Source organism: Nuphar pumila, chromosome 5, assembly GCF_984573655.1.
Source record: "Nuphar pumila chromosome 5, dmNupPumi1.hap1.1, whole genome shotgun sequence".
NCBI classification, from domain to species: Eukaryota; Viridiplantae; Streptophyta; class Magnoliopsida; order Nymphaeales; family Nymphaeaceae; genus Nuphar; species Nuphar pumila.
In genome coordinates, this window is record NC_143253.1 from 137,831,614 (window position 1) to 137,846,885 (window position 15,272).

Consider the following 15,272-nt stretch of genomic DNA (forward strand, 5'->3'; position numbering starts at 1 on the left):
CCCCTGGAACAGAGCGGATAGGAACAGGGGGACGATACTCAATAAAATAAAATAAAAGAGGGTGTTGGGGGGACGGTGTGTCCTGGATAAAAACACTGTCTTGTCTGTGCTGGACAGTGTGTTCTGTTCAAACTTGGACAAGCAGTCAAACACCGACGTGAATGCGGATCAATATCGATCGGAACCGTATCCGATCCGTTCTCAGTTGCATTACGGTATCGCTTTCCTAAATTGAGGAGGCGGGAATCGAAGGCTCCTCCTCAACGAAGGGAGGCAGCAACCATGACGACTCGAATCGCTCCGGGCGTCGGAGCGAACCTGCTGGGCCAGCACTCCGCCGAGAGGAACCAAGAAGCCACCGCCTACGTCGGCAATGTCGACGCCCAGGTAACCTCTTCCACTTTCTCCTACTAGGGTTTCTCTAAGGCTTTATAGAAATCTGGGGTTTGCAACTCTAATTCTTCATGACCTACCCTTGTTAAGGAATCAAGAGCCCCAATTTAGTTTCTGGCGGAATGATTGGGTGTAGCGATTAGGGTAAACTTACGAGCTACGATTAGTCCTGTTTCCCGAGTGTAGTGCTTGATTTTAGCATCCAATTTGTGCATTCTTTTCTTTTTTAAACACGCTGGAATTGTGGGATCAGCAATTGTTTGTTTGATGAACTGTTCACAATGAGATCCTTCTGCGCTGTTGTATTGATTTTTAGTAGCTAATCGGGCTCATTTGGTGCACCTCAATTTTTTTTCATAGTTTTAGATGTCGATTCCTCGCACTATTTCCATGCTTCGCGTGAGGTTTGTTTATCAGCTCCTACATTTTAGTTCAGATTATCCTACAACATGATGCGTTCCGACTAGGAGACCTAGCCTAGGCGGTAGGCTTGCGCCCTGCTTGACTAGGTGCCTAGTCATGATTTTGGCTACTAAGGTGATGTCAGAAATTGTTGTTATAGTCTTTTGAATCAATGGAAACATATTCAACAATGCGACCAATTACAGCGATACAGGAGAAGGCATGAAAACAGAACAGAAAGTGAAGGCACAAGGTGTTGCCCACATGTGGGAATAGATTCCAACAGATGAATTCTGAACTTGATTGCCTCTTTCCTGTGAGCATGGACTGCCCTCAAGCAATATGGATTTGGATGCTCAATGCCACTAGTGAATGAATGTCCCATGATTCACTTCTAACCAGATCTCCACCGGATGGATTTGATCTACCAGACCCACTGCATCGCCCATTTCTTCGCCCTTGGTCTCAGCTGCCTGGTAGGAAGAAGCAAACAACCATCCGTACCTAGTTTTTACATCTTATCAAATAAAAACAGCCTTCTGCTTAACTAGTTACTCAGTGGCTACTGCTAAACTTTTTGAATATAATGCCATAACATTCATGAGTCATGAGCTAGTTTATCAAGTATCTGCAATCTACTTACGACTACTATGTGTTAACTTCTGATTCCAAGATCAACTTCCGAGGAATGGAAGTAAGTTCTGAAACTCTGATACTAATCAAGTATTCATTACTTTGGATGCAAGAATCATATCAGACATCTATATGGACAATAATGATAAGCAAAAAGGTTTAGACATTGCATCTTAATGAAAGTTAATATGAAAAATAATTCATGGAGAAACACAATAATTAGCGTCTTCAAAATTCATATGTACAGTTATTAACTGAAAATATAATTCTAGATATACTTAGATTGGGTCATCCTACTAGATTGATTTGGTTGAGTCACCAAGCCAACTGCCATTTCGTGTAATGACATAATTTATAACTACTATGTAATAATGTAAATGAATGTTCATAATGTATTTTTATTTGCTTTGATTGATTCCTTTAATCTAACTTATAGGTGTTTTGAGCAACTGCTTACTGTGATTTTAGGTCTGAAATAGCTCCCAACTGCTCTGCACTAAATAGTAGTGTGGTCTTTTGTGCACTGATGATATCATTTGAATAACTTAAGACAGGCTAAATTTCTTGAATCTCAGGTTTTACTTTTATCAGCTTAAATGACTTAGGTCAGTCAGGTTTCTTGTATATTCATCTATTGAGCCTTCAAAACTTCCTTCTGTGTGACCTTTTGTCACATGGTGTTGCATCTTTTTGCAGGCCACAGAAGAGTTATTGTGGGAGCTGTTTGTTCAAGCAGGCCCAGTTGGTAGGTTTCCCTATGCTCATCTATATGCATGATTTGGATACTAATGCATAAACTAAAGAGCGATCTCAGCAGCCTTAATATTTTCTTGCTGTAATGGTCTTCAACACTGCCCATTGTGTGCTTGAATGATGTAGGAAATTCTTGTTACCATTGATGCTTTGTCGATGGTAAATGTTGTTTTCCTCTGGTGTTTATTTAGATGTCCTGCTTCCTATCTAATGATTTCATGAATATCAATTTTCCTATTGTATTGATATATAGTTTTATCAAAATTTTCTTTCTTTTGTTTTTCAGATGCTTCTTATTGCTTGAATTGTCATTCAAATTTATGTGCCAACGATGCTTAGTCTTCCATAACCTTTTAATACTTATCCCAACATAAGTTTTGGCTTGCTTTGATAGCTTGTTTTTTATTGATTTTCTAGAAAGGTTCTCATAGGTCTATTTTTTTCTTTGTTCACGCGCGCGTGTGTATCAAATAGAAAATCAATTTGTAGGCCTCACACGATATGGAGCTTAAGCTTCAGATCAAACTTCAAAGGATAAGTATTACTTTTCACCCCCTTGTGCTTCACCAACTAGGTAAGCAAACACCATATATAAATCTATGTTATGCATGTATAGCAGGCTATATTGATGGTTGGGCAAGTTAGTTGGCTTAATCGGCATCTTTATATTGAATTTGGAACCACACATTTTGTTTTCAAAATGGTAAGTTTTCCAAAAAAGAAAAGGAAAGAATGACATGCCTGACTTTGGCTGTCAAGTTTTTATATTATGTTTCCTTCTTGGTTGAATGTTTTAAATTGGGAACAAACTATGGAATTTTTAGCACTTCTTGTATTTGAGTGTGAAACCCATGCTTTTTTTCCCTTTTATTTTTAGCATCGGCTACGCCAAGGGAAAACCACCCCCCGATCACCAACCACACGTTGGCAAGCCTTTGGTTGGTAAAACCCTTGAGGTCCCCCCTGCCCACAAGGGAGCACAGCCAGCTTCGACCTTGTATCCAGGGAGCCCCCCTGTGGTTTTTGAACTGTGGTCATCCGATGGTTACATTAAGCACTTTATAGGAATCCTGTTTCCTAGGAAGTGGGAAGTAGAAGCGGCTGGAAATTTCAGTTCCTAGTCATGGGAACTTGATTCCCTGTTATGAAATTATCTGGGTACATGTTTATCATACAATGATATGAATATAAGTATGTTTGAATGTGAGATCTTTTAAAAAGTTGCTTGAGATAATGAATATATTTTGTTATTATCTTTTCCTACTTTAGTTTGGCATTGGACACCATTTTTCAAGTATGGATCTATAGAGCACTTTATACCTGTAGCATATTTTTTTTATTGTCCAAAATCATCGCATAGTAGTTAATTTTTGTTGTTAGGCTTACTTGAAGTTTTTAGATTTGACATACATGTGATAAAGTATCTTATATTATTTCAATGTTTTGTGTCCAAAGTGAGTAATAAGATGTTGCTTTTGGATATTTTATGCTTTTGTTGAATGTATATTTTCTCTCAAGGGATCTAGGGATTCCTCTTTTCAATGGACAAAAATTGATCTAGTGTTTTTTGATAGAATTATATAATCATTGATTGAGATCTTCATGTAACGACCCAAACTTATCCTCGTAAAAAGTGGATTTTTTTTTTTAAAACAATTGTGAAAACAATACCCAATGATCCAGGGTCTCACAGATTTAACATATTGATGCAATTTTTTGTGAAAGTATTTTTAAAAGATATTCTTCAATGAAATTCGCTTGTGCAAACTGTGCATCAAATTTCAAATTCCAGTTCACACTAGTGGTGAAGTCTGGGTCGAACACAGGGAATGTGAAAAAAAACTTTTGTACCCCACATAAGAACTATCTTTATTGTTTTAACTAAAAAAATAAAAGTAAAATCAAAAGTGCTACCCTCTACGGAGGGCTTAAAAATAAAAAGGCCTTATTACAACCCAATTAAATGGCAAGTGACCCTAAAAAAAAAAAACTGCCCATAGATTTTCCCGAGAGAACTCTAACAATCCAAGTCCACTACTCAAGAGTGCTCCAAACTGTGCACCAACCTCTGAATTACAAAAACCCTTCATAAAGAAGTCAATCCACAACAACCAAGAGAAAATAAGTAATATGCAGTCCCAACGTGAAAAGAATCACCCAACTACACCTCTGTACCCACAGGTCCAAGATATCGAACAAAGGATAGTACAGCCGATCTAGAATCTTCAAGAAGTTCAACAAGCAAGCACCAAAACACCACAGAATCAGACAAAGAACTACTGATATCAAGAAGACAACCATCTATCTTGATGCTATGCAGTAACAAGCAAGTCAGATGCTAAAATAGCAGTCAAAACACCACTATATGGGAAAAGTCAAAGTTACCGCCTACTATAAGGGACCCAAAACTTCACCAAATCAACAAATCTCATACCCAGACCATATACAACCATGATGCATCTATTTTGGGTCATCGAAAACCACTAATAATGAAATAATCATTGAAACACCATTATATGGGCAAAACAAGGTTACCACGTACTATAAGGGACCCAAAACTTCCTCAAAACTTCACCAAATTAACAAATTCCACACTTAGACTATATACAACAGCATCCACACATAAAATGACCAGGATACATTCATTTTGGGTCATCGAAAACCCCTGATGAGATCAACACCAGGTGATTTCTCAAATGTGAACACTATTCACATCACTATTCAGAAATTGAGAAAAACTCCATATAAAATTGAGTATACCTCCGATTGGAATGATTCTTCATTTAGAAATTATCTAAAATCAAGAGTTAGCAAAGCCCCAACACAATAGAATCAAACTGCAACAAATACACTGACACCCTTCTTGGGGCACACAAAACAAGACACATCCAATGCACCCGAATGGAGTTTCTTCTTCCGTTTTTCTTCCAGATGAACACCAAATACTTCTCTCTAGGGTTGGGTATGGATCTGATATCATATCAAAGCAATAAAGTTCCCACCATGAGAGAGAGCAAAGAAGATGAGAAGCGACGCTTCATTAAGTGGCAAAAGAAAGAGTTACAACAATATAAGGGGTCACCCCCCTTCACTACCAAACTATTAGAAAGAAGACATAAATAGACTTCTAGCTTGACTCTTACAACAGAAACTTAAAAAATACAAGAATACCCCTATACAACAACAACAACAACAACTACGCCTGCATCCCAAAACAATTGGGGTCGGCGATATGAACCAACAAAGAAAATCATTTTGGGTCTTCCACATGAATCCCCCTATAAACAATAAAATATACAAGAAGGGGCAATGCATAGAATGATACAATATACTACATTCTTCAACATCCTTTAATAAATTTAAGAAAAAAATAAGTATAGATATGGTGGATGATGAGTTTCATTCTTGCTTGAAATTCTGATCTTACAATGTGATTTAATGGTAACCTTGCATCTATTCATGGAGCATTGAAATTGCTTTTTTTCTAGCCACTTCTTACTCCGAACATTCTAATCATTTTGTATGTTATTGTGTATATGTATGATGTGGTCTGTTAATGTTTCCTAAAAGGGTTCTAGAGTTTCATGAAACCAAACAAAACCAGATAACCAATGATGACAAACTCTCGAGAGAGCAACCGATTTCCTAGCGTCCCCCTCATGGTGTCTGCATTGAGATGACTACAATCGTCCTGCATGTGATCAATGTTGCCCATGCTTCATAAGCAATTATATCTTTGTGGTATAATGCGGTCAGTAATTATAATTTGGTTACATTATATGGTGGCTGTCTGGGCTTCTTGTGAGATTGATTGCCTTTTCTCTGCATCAAAACATTTAACCTTGGTCTCTGTATTTTGATCATGCATTGGTGTACTTTGATTACTAACTAGCGTAGGAGTGTCTCAGACATGTAAGTTGTATTTCTAAGGATGAAACTTTTTTCTGTAGGTTATGTTTCTAAGGATGAAAATCATGAAACTTTTTTCTGTAGGTTATGTTTCTAAGGATGAAACTTTTTTCTTGGAACAACATTCGTAAATTCTTTCTAGATTAAATGCAGCCAACTTTTCTGTTAGATGGCCATTTTTTAAAATATCTTCTTAATTGCCGTTTCAGTTAATGTTTATGTGCCAAAAGACAGAGTGACAAATCTCCATCAAGGGTATGGTTTTGTGGAGTTCCGACGTGAAGAGGATGCTGATTATGTGAGTTACACTATTAAATTATTAATGCTAGGACTTAGTCTTGGTTCAGTGGCAACATTGTGGTAGTTGTTTGGGTTTAACATGTTTTTATATGTAATTTCTTTCTCGTGATGGATGCAGGCAATAAAGATTCTAAACATGATCAAACTTTATGGGAAACCAGTCCGTGTTAATAAGGTGCAAATGCATTTATCCTGTTGCTGGTTCTTACATTTACTGCATCAACCGACTGTTGTATAGTTTGCTGCACAAAGACACTCATTATTATTTGGTGAATATTTGACTAATTTTTGCCATAATTTGTGTACTCTGATATTTGCCCGCCTCTGATCTTGACGTTATGTGGCATTTTGTCTCATTGTAGACATGCAAAACAGCAATATGATAAATGTAGCTTGGTGAGTGAAGAATGCTAATATCTAATATATTCACTCTTTTCTAATCTCATCTCAATATCAAGATAAGGTAAAAAAAATTATGATTTTGCAAAAGAACTATGAAAACTAAGTAATTTCTGTAAATCATATGAATAGAAGGATCATCTAGCTACTCGGAGATGGCTGTTCCGATAATGTAATTTTTTGGCAGACGAACATGTCAAAGAAGCCTTTTGATAATGACTGTTCATGGCAATTCATTTCAACACTGTTCTGATTCTAAATTATACATGTTCATGGTCAGGTAGTGGTTCAAGTGTGAATCTAACTGCAATCAAGGAACCAAAAAAGCAATATGACATTTACTGGAGTCCTCCGCCACACAGATACTCCATTTTGGCTCCCATTCCATATCCCCATATACTAGTCATATTTAACATTTAATAAAAAAGGCCGTGTCCCTGTATTGTCTGCCATATCCATGTGACATATCTGGAGTCAATTATATGGTTGGTCTTTTGACTTGGGATTGTTGTGTCAAACTTTCATGCGTCTTTCTATTCTCAGGAAATAAATTGTTTAGGTTGCATGGTTTCCTTTCCAATTTCTAGCTAAAATATATTCTTTTCCAGAAAGAACCCAATTATGATTAGAAAGTGACTTTCTCCCTGCAAAATCCTGAGCTAAGAAATGTTCTTCCTTTTTTTTTAATATTTAATTGTTCTTTGACTGTATTTTGTCTGTTCCTAAAAAGGTTCTTTTCCTATGTTCCTCACCCATAACTTCCATTATTTTTTCTGATGTGCAACACAACATTGAGGTGGCTATGAGGCAACAGTTTGAGTACTATTATGTATTATGCTGTAGCTAGTATATCATCTTTAATTCAGTCTTTATTGTATTGAGACATTATGTGCTGAAATCTAGATTGGATCATGGATCCAAGATCCAGTCTCACTGTGTTATCATATTACACTTGTCTGATTACCTTATTAGCCTTCCTGTATAGTTTTTGTTTTTTTGTTAACAAGGGTATTTATGTCATGTAAAAGATGTCTGTTTAATATAAATGAGAAGGAATAGGGTGTTAAATTGTACATATATATATATATATATACTTGTGTATATGGTATTATACTTACATGTATACATACATATATACCTATTTATACATAATATATATTACATATGTATATATTTATCATATATAAATATATATGTAATATTGGGAGAGTCAAACTGATTTGACTGCTCCCACTCTTTTAATGATCTCTCTCTCTCTTTTCTACAACTCTCCTCTCTCCTTTTGGGTATAAATAGGGGGTGTTCATCCCTTTGTAAGTTTAGGTTTTTGGATACTCATTCCATTGAATAAAATATTATTTTTTATATTGTTCCTTATTGTGTATCCTCTTTGTGGGATTTGTGAGTATATTTTTTTAGAACACTTTTGTGGGTTGTGTAAGTGTGTTCCTTAGAGAACACCTTTGTCATCTACTCAAGTTGAAGATTTGTTAACCTTGTAGTTCGTGATTGAAGCTTTCTTGAATCTTTACATGGTATCAGAGCTTGGAAGTATTGAAGCTCATTTGAAGACTCTTCTTCAAAGTGTTGGTGATCATGCAAGTGTTCCAGTGATCGTGTGAATCATTGGTGGAGGAGTGCTCGTGTTCCTGATATTGCTTCTTCTTTCTTCTCCCCTTCTCTCCTCTTCTCTTAACCCTTGTAAAAAATGGATGACAATGATAATGTCACCATTAAACCTATAAAACTCAATGTTTTCAATTATCTAACATGGGCTTCTATTATGAAGCACTTTATTTGGGAAAAAAGGTTGTAGGGACTAGTAAATGGATCCGATCTGAAACCTAAGCTAGTTCTCACTAAGGTAGAGGGTGAGAAAGAGGTGCCTCTAACCGACAATATAAAAGTTAAGGCTATAATCATTTATGAGAAGAAGTGGAAGGAATGGAGGATGAGACATGCCAAGATCATGTCTAGGCTTATCAGTATTATAGATGTTAAATAGTGTTCAGGCCTTGCCAAATTTGAGCATGCTAACAAAGCTTGAGATTATCTTAAGAGAATGTATTCTCTTAAAGATATTGCACATATATGCAATGTGCAAGATAGAGTTTGAACTATGGTCCAAGGGAATAAAATTATTAGAGAATACTATAATGACCTATCCGAACTTTGAAAATAATTATTGACTCTCCTAGAGCCAAAATGACATTGTCATGAATATATAGAACTCCGCCAAAGGCAAATGGATGGGGAGCATTTCTACCAATTCATCAATGGTCTAAGACCGAAATTTGAATCTACAAAGTCTATTTTTCTCCATAGAGGAAAAGTTTCCTCTATTGAAGATACTATAGAAGAATTGAACATGGAGGAAATTAGATTGAAAAACATACAAGCAAAAGTGAAGATGACTCGGTTTGAGCTGTTTCTAGACCGAAAAGCTATGTTCTTGCTTATAAATCTCCTCACTATAGAAGACAAGGAAATGATTATGATAGAAAAAAACTATTTGTTATTTTTGCTATGAATTGAGACACATTAAGCCCTAATGTCCTAAACTAAAAGGGACATTTCAGAAGAAGGTTGCTTTGGTTGACTCTCCATAAGAGTCAAAGGACATTCCTACATCCTAAGAATCATCTATTGGAAGCATGTCTCTAACTCAATTAGTTTAAGCTCTTCAACCTCTTACTAGAGGATCTCATCGGCTGGAGCTATGATATCATCTTATTTCGATCCCGATAAGATTCTTTGGCTTCTTGATTCCGATGCATCTTTTTACATGACCCCAAACTATGATATTTTATCCGAATGTTATAATAACTTAAGTGTGTCAATTTTTTTTTACGGCCGATGGTACACCTCTTGAAATCAAAGGAATAGAAAGTTTTGAAAAAAATCTTTCTAACTCCAAAAAATTTCCCGTTTCAAAAATTAGATACATTCCTAAATTGAATTTAAATCTTTTATCCGTGTCCCAAATATTCGATTATGGTTGTAATGTCTCCTTCTCTTCAAATGAATGTTTGGTGCAAGATCGCTAGTGATGGAAGTTGATTGGGCAAGGCCATATAGATAAAAAGTCTCTATTATATGGATTTTTGGAGATATCGAAAGGTGATTTTTGTTGTAATGTCCAAAAAATGGATTTAAACTTGTGATATAGAAGATTATGACATCCTAGTGTATCTAAAATCTAATATTTTCCAAGTTTGAAATTTTTTGTAATATTAATGATTTCACTTGTGAAGACTGTGTACTTGGAAAAATGAAAAGATTGTCATTCAAAGATAAAACTTTTATTTCATCTAGACCATTTGAGTTGCTCCATTCAGATGTTTGGGGTCCAACACCAGTTGTGTCTAAAGGTGGATATGCATATTGTGTTATTTTTGTGGATGACTTTACTTAGATGTACTTAAATTTACTTTCTTAAGCATAAATTTAAGGTGTTTTCTCATTTTCAAAATTTTCATAAGATAGTAAAACATAGTTTTGAATATGATATTTCTATATTTTGTACTAATTCAGGGAGAAAATTTGTTGTCAAATGAATTTTAAAATTATCTCCACTCACATGGCATCACACATTAAAGATCTTGTCCTCACACACCACGACAAAATTGCTTAGCTGAGAGAAAACATCGATACATTATTGAAACTTCAAGGACTTTACTTGTTGCTAGCTATGTGCCTAAGGTCTTTTGGGTAGAAACTGTTCTAAATGCTGTTTATCTTATAAACAAAATGCCATCTTTTTTGCACAATATCTCACCAGTTGAGAAACTCTTTAAACTCACCCCTGATTATTCCAGATTATGAACTTTTGGTTGTAAATGTTTTATTTTAACCAATCAGAATGACAAATTTTCTCTTAGAGCTATTCCTTGTGCCTTCTTTGGTTATGCCGGCTGTAAGAAAGTGAAAAATACACTACAACAAATGTCTCTCAACAAGTTCTCACAAATACACCACAAAAACCACAAGGGTTCACAAAGAGAATTCAAGAATACACACTACTCGAAAAGGGTATACAACATGAAAAATAAATAACTTTATTGAGTTTGGATAAAAATCCCACACAAGAGATGGATTTACAAGGGGAATAGCCCCATATTTATAGAGAGGTAGAGAGGAGCCTTAAGGGAGCTGTTGGACTCCCCAACAGCTCTATTAAAGCCGTTGGGGGGGTCCAACGACTCCTTTGGATTTACCTTTTTGACTAGTCAAAAAGGTAAAGGCCAAATCGGTCCAATGAGGGACTGGTTTGGCTAATCCTAATATTTGAACTAGAACTAATTAAACTAAAAATCCTAACTAGAAAGGAGATAAAACATTACATGTCTATGAGATTAGATATGAGATATTATATGAGATTACATATTTTAACACCGACAACCAAAAAGGATATATGTGTTATGATTCTAAAAATTGGAAATTATACATCTCAAGAAATGTAACTTTCTTGAAAAAAGAAAAATTCTTTGATAAGGATCAACCTAAGGAAGTAACCAAGTGCTCTTTTTTGTTTGATCTTATTTCAAAACAGGATATTGACAATTGTGATTGCGAGCATAATTTAGAGAATGATGTTGAATCTCTTGATGAATTGCCCCACAATAATCCAACTTGTATTCAATATTCTAGAGGGGAAAATCAAAATCCTCTATATGCACTTGAAAAGTTTTCTAACCTTAATAAAGATGAACTACAAATTAGGAAATCATCTAGAGTATCAAAATCCCCATCAAAATTTGTATCATATGATTCCTTTCCTTCAAAAATACCAAGCGTGTATAGCCCTAATTCATTCACATGTAAAACCCTCATCTTACGCAGGCTAAAGAATACCTTGAATGGGTTAAAGCTACGAGGGTAGAACTTGAAGCTTTGGAAATGACTCAAACTTGGTCTATTCAAAATCTTCTATCAGGAAAGAAACCCATAGGGTGTCGATGAGTATACAAAAAAAAAGAGTGATGGAACTCTTGAGTGATATAAAGCTAAGCTAGCTGCAAAGGAATATTTGCAAGAATATGACAGATTATGAAGAAACCGTTGCATCGGTTGCTCGCATGACAATGGTTAGAACTCTTATTGCAGTGAGTTCTATTAAAAATTGGTCTATATTACCAAATGAATGTTAAAAATGCTTTTTTAAATGAAAATCTTATGAAAGAAGTTTACATGAAGGCTATAATGAAGTATGCAGAATTACAAGAACCATGTGCAAAAGTACATACAAGTCAAAGAGTAGACAAAACAAGGCACGATATAAGCACAAAAGTGCATAAGCATAAGTCTACTATGGGACAATACAAAGAGCCAGCAAAGGGCTACACAAACAAGTAAAAGAATAGACACTTTATTGATAATATGCTTTGAAAAAAACAATGAAGAATAAGGAGAAGCACATTCCCTATTTATATACAAAACCAAGGAGAGAGGCCATTGGGAGCTCCCCACATGGAGTCGTTGGGGAACTCCAAACGGTCATATTTATGACCGTTGGGGCCGCAACGACTCTATGTTGGGGAGCCCTAATGGCTAGATAAAAACAAAATAAAATAAAAATAAAAATAAATAAAATAAAAATAAAAATAAATTAATAATTGTTTCTAATAAACAATTATTATTACAAGTGAAAGGACCAAAATGCCTCTATAGGGAATTAACTATTACAATACTTGAGAATATATAAAATATATGAATATATATATATCTATCTATCTATCTATATATATATATATATATATATTAACACCCTCCCTCAAACTTACAGTGAAATCACCGAAAGTTTGCTAAGGAGAAAAATAACTCGAGCAGGAAGAACTTTGGTGAAGAAATCTGCAAGTTGGTATTTCGATGCGACATACGACAACATAATAGTTCCTCAGAGATACTCATCACGCCCATAATGACAATCCATCTCAGTATCTTCGGTTCGCTCATGGAAGGTGTAATTGCTTGCAATTTAGATTGCACTCTTATTGTTGCAACACATCTTCGAAGGTATTGAGATGATTACTCTCATATCACTGAGAAGACTTTTTAGCGACACAAGCTCTATTGTTGTTATGGCCATTGCACGATATTCAACTTCAATTGAAGATAATGATACTTTTTACTGTTTCTTGCTTCTCTATGCAATCAGAGAGTCACCTAAATATATACAAAAACCCGTAGTTGAGAATCTAACATTGGGATTTTCACTCCAATCAACATGTAAATCTAAGAAAGAAGACAAAGATAAGAAAACCCCCTTTGTTGTAGTATTCTTGATGTATCTAACAATTTTCAAGACATCTTCCAGCCTTAATTTAGCATTAATCATTTCTGGGGTTTTTATTTTCTTATGATCTAGAATGCCAAACTTAGTACAAATATCAACAAGTTTCATTTGAGAAATAATGTACCCTCTAGGAGAATACGCAACTTCAATACCTAAAAAAAATCTTTAAAAGCCTAAATCAGACATATCATTTTTTTTTAAATATTTTTAATATCGCTAACTCCCTGCTTGTTACTTTCGGTGATAATCATATTGTCTACATAAAGTAGAAGAATAACAACTTTAGAACCTATACTTTTGACAAAAAAAACACTGTTGGTATAGCAGGAATGAAAACCCAGATGAGTCACATTACTAAATGTATCATGTCAAGCCTTAGGAGCATGTTTAAGACCATACAAAGCTTTCTTAAGTTTAAGGATTTTTTTTCCACTATAAAACCCCGTCGAATGATCCATGTAAACCTCCTCATTTAATTCACCATTTAGAAAAGCATTTTTAACATCTAGTTGCTATATGTGCTATTTTTGAATAGTTGCAACGGTTATGAGTGTCCTAACATTAGTCATTGTAGTTATTGGGGCAAAAGTTTTTTCATAGTTAATTCCATATTATTGAGAGTACCTTTTGGCCACTAACTTAGCTTTGTATCTTTCTAAAGTCCCATTACTCTTAGTTTTAACCTTAAAAACCCATTTACATCCTATAAATTTCTTTCCTATGAGTAATGAAGCTATTTATCATGTTTTAGCATTTTCAAGGGCTTTCAGTTCTATATTCATTGCTTCAGCCCATTGTGGAAGATTTTTGGCTTCATTATAATGCGATGGTTCATGATAGGAATGTAAAACTATTAAACATGTTTTATAATTTGATATCAATGTGTCATAAGATACAAACCTACTTGGTGGGTTAGAGACACAATTGAATCTTCTAAGAGGTTTCTTTTAAAGACGAATTTTGTGAATATTTTTCTAAAGCACTTAGAGGATTCCTGTGCTCACTCCGAGTATATATTATATGGGTTTATCAACAATATCATCATTTCTTACAGGTGATTCTGCATTCTCATCATTTGAATACACATTATTATCACTATTTTCATTATCATTATAGGTATTATCACCGTTATCATTCAAAAAATTAATACAAGAAGTCAACTTTTCTTGTGGCAAGAGGTCAAATAGAAAAGTATAATCTACTTCCTTGTTTTCCTTGGTTCTCTCAAAACCATTTTCATTTTCCAAAAATGTTATATCTTTAGAAACATATAGTTTGTTACTCTTAGAGTCAAAACATCTATATCCTTTTTGGTTTTCTCCATAACTCATGAATACACATTCAATAGCTTTTGGAGGCAATTTATCTCTTTTATGTAAGAGTACAAAATACTTACAACCAAAAATTCACAACCGCTTGAAATTGGGTGTTCTTTCAAATAAATTTTCATAAGGGTATACAATTTTTAAGGATGATGAGGCCATTTTATTTATCAAATACGTTGATGTTAGAGTGACATCGGCCCAAAAACTTTTTGGAATATCTTTAGAAATAAGTAGTGTCCTAGTGGTTTCTATAATATGCCTTTGTTTTCTTTTGACTAATCAATTTTGTTGGGGATTTCTAGGACAAGACTTTTGGTTCAAATCCTATTTTGTTCTAAATAATTTTGAAACTCATTTGATAAATATTCACCACCTGAATCAGATCTAAGAATAAAAATATTGCTTTGAAATTGATTTTTGATAATCATATGAAAAATTTTAAATATAGAGAATACATCGGATTCGAAGTTAAGGAAGTAGATCCACACATATCTAGTGAAATCATCGATAAAAGTAACATAATATGAATATCTTCCTTTTGATATGATGAGAGAAGGTCCCCAAATATCTGAAAGCACTAATTCAAAAAGTCTCTTAGAGATAAAAGTTCTATTAGGAAAATGGATGGATTTTATCTTTCCAAAGATACAATCTTTACAAATTAAATCTTTTTTATTGCAAAATTTTTTCCCATAAGGAAGAAGATACATCTTTGAGTAGCTTGGATGTCCAAGTCTTTTATGCCAAGTTTCAATATCCTTATTTTGTACATAATTACAAAAAGAATTTGGAAGAAGATTTAGATAATTCATGAAGTAAAGATCTCTCCTCCTGTGGCCTTTCTCAATCTGCTTCTCGGACCG

General features: G+C 34.6%; 1 protein-coding gene across 1 annotated transcript in view; it reads left to right on the forward strand.

Moving 5' to 3' along the window:
- Positions 1-272: 272 nt before the first annotated feature.
- LOC149838973 (uncharacterized) overlaps positions 273-15,272 on the forward strand; it is a 30,058-nt gene continuing 15,058 nt past the window's right edge. Inside the window, exons 1-4 of the mRNA XM_090006910.1 lie at positions 273-387; positions 2,125-2,173; positions 6,300-6,388; positions 6,509-6,565. Of these exons, the coding sequence (XP_089863036.1) occupies positions 283-387; positions 2,125-2,173; positions 6,300-6,388; positions 6,509-6,565 (300 nt within the window). The 5' untranslated portion in view covers positions 273-282. The remainder of the gene's footprint in view (positions 388-2,124; positions 2,174-6,299; positions 6,389-6,508; positions 6,566-15,272) is intronic.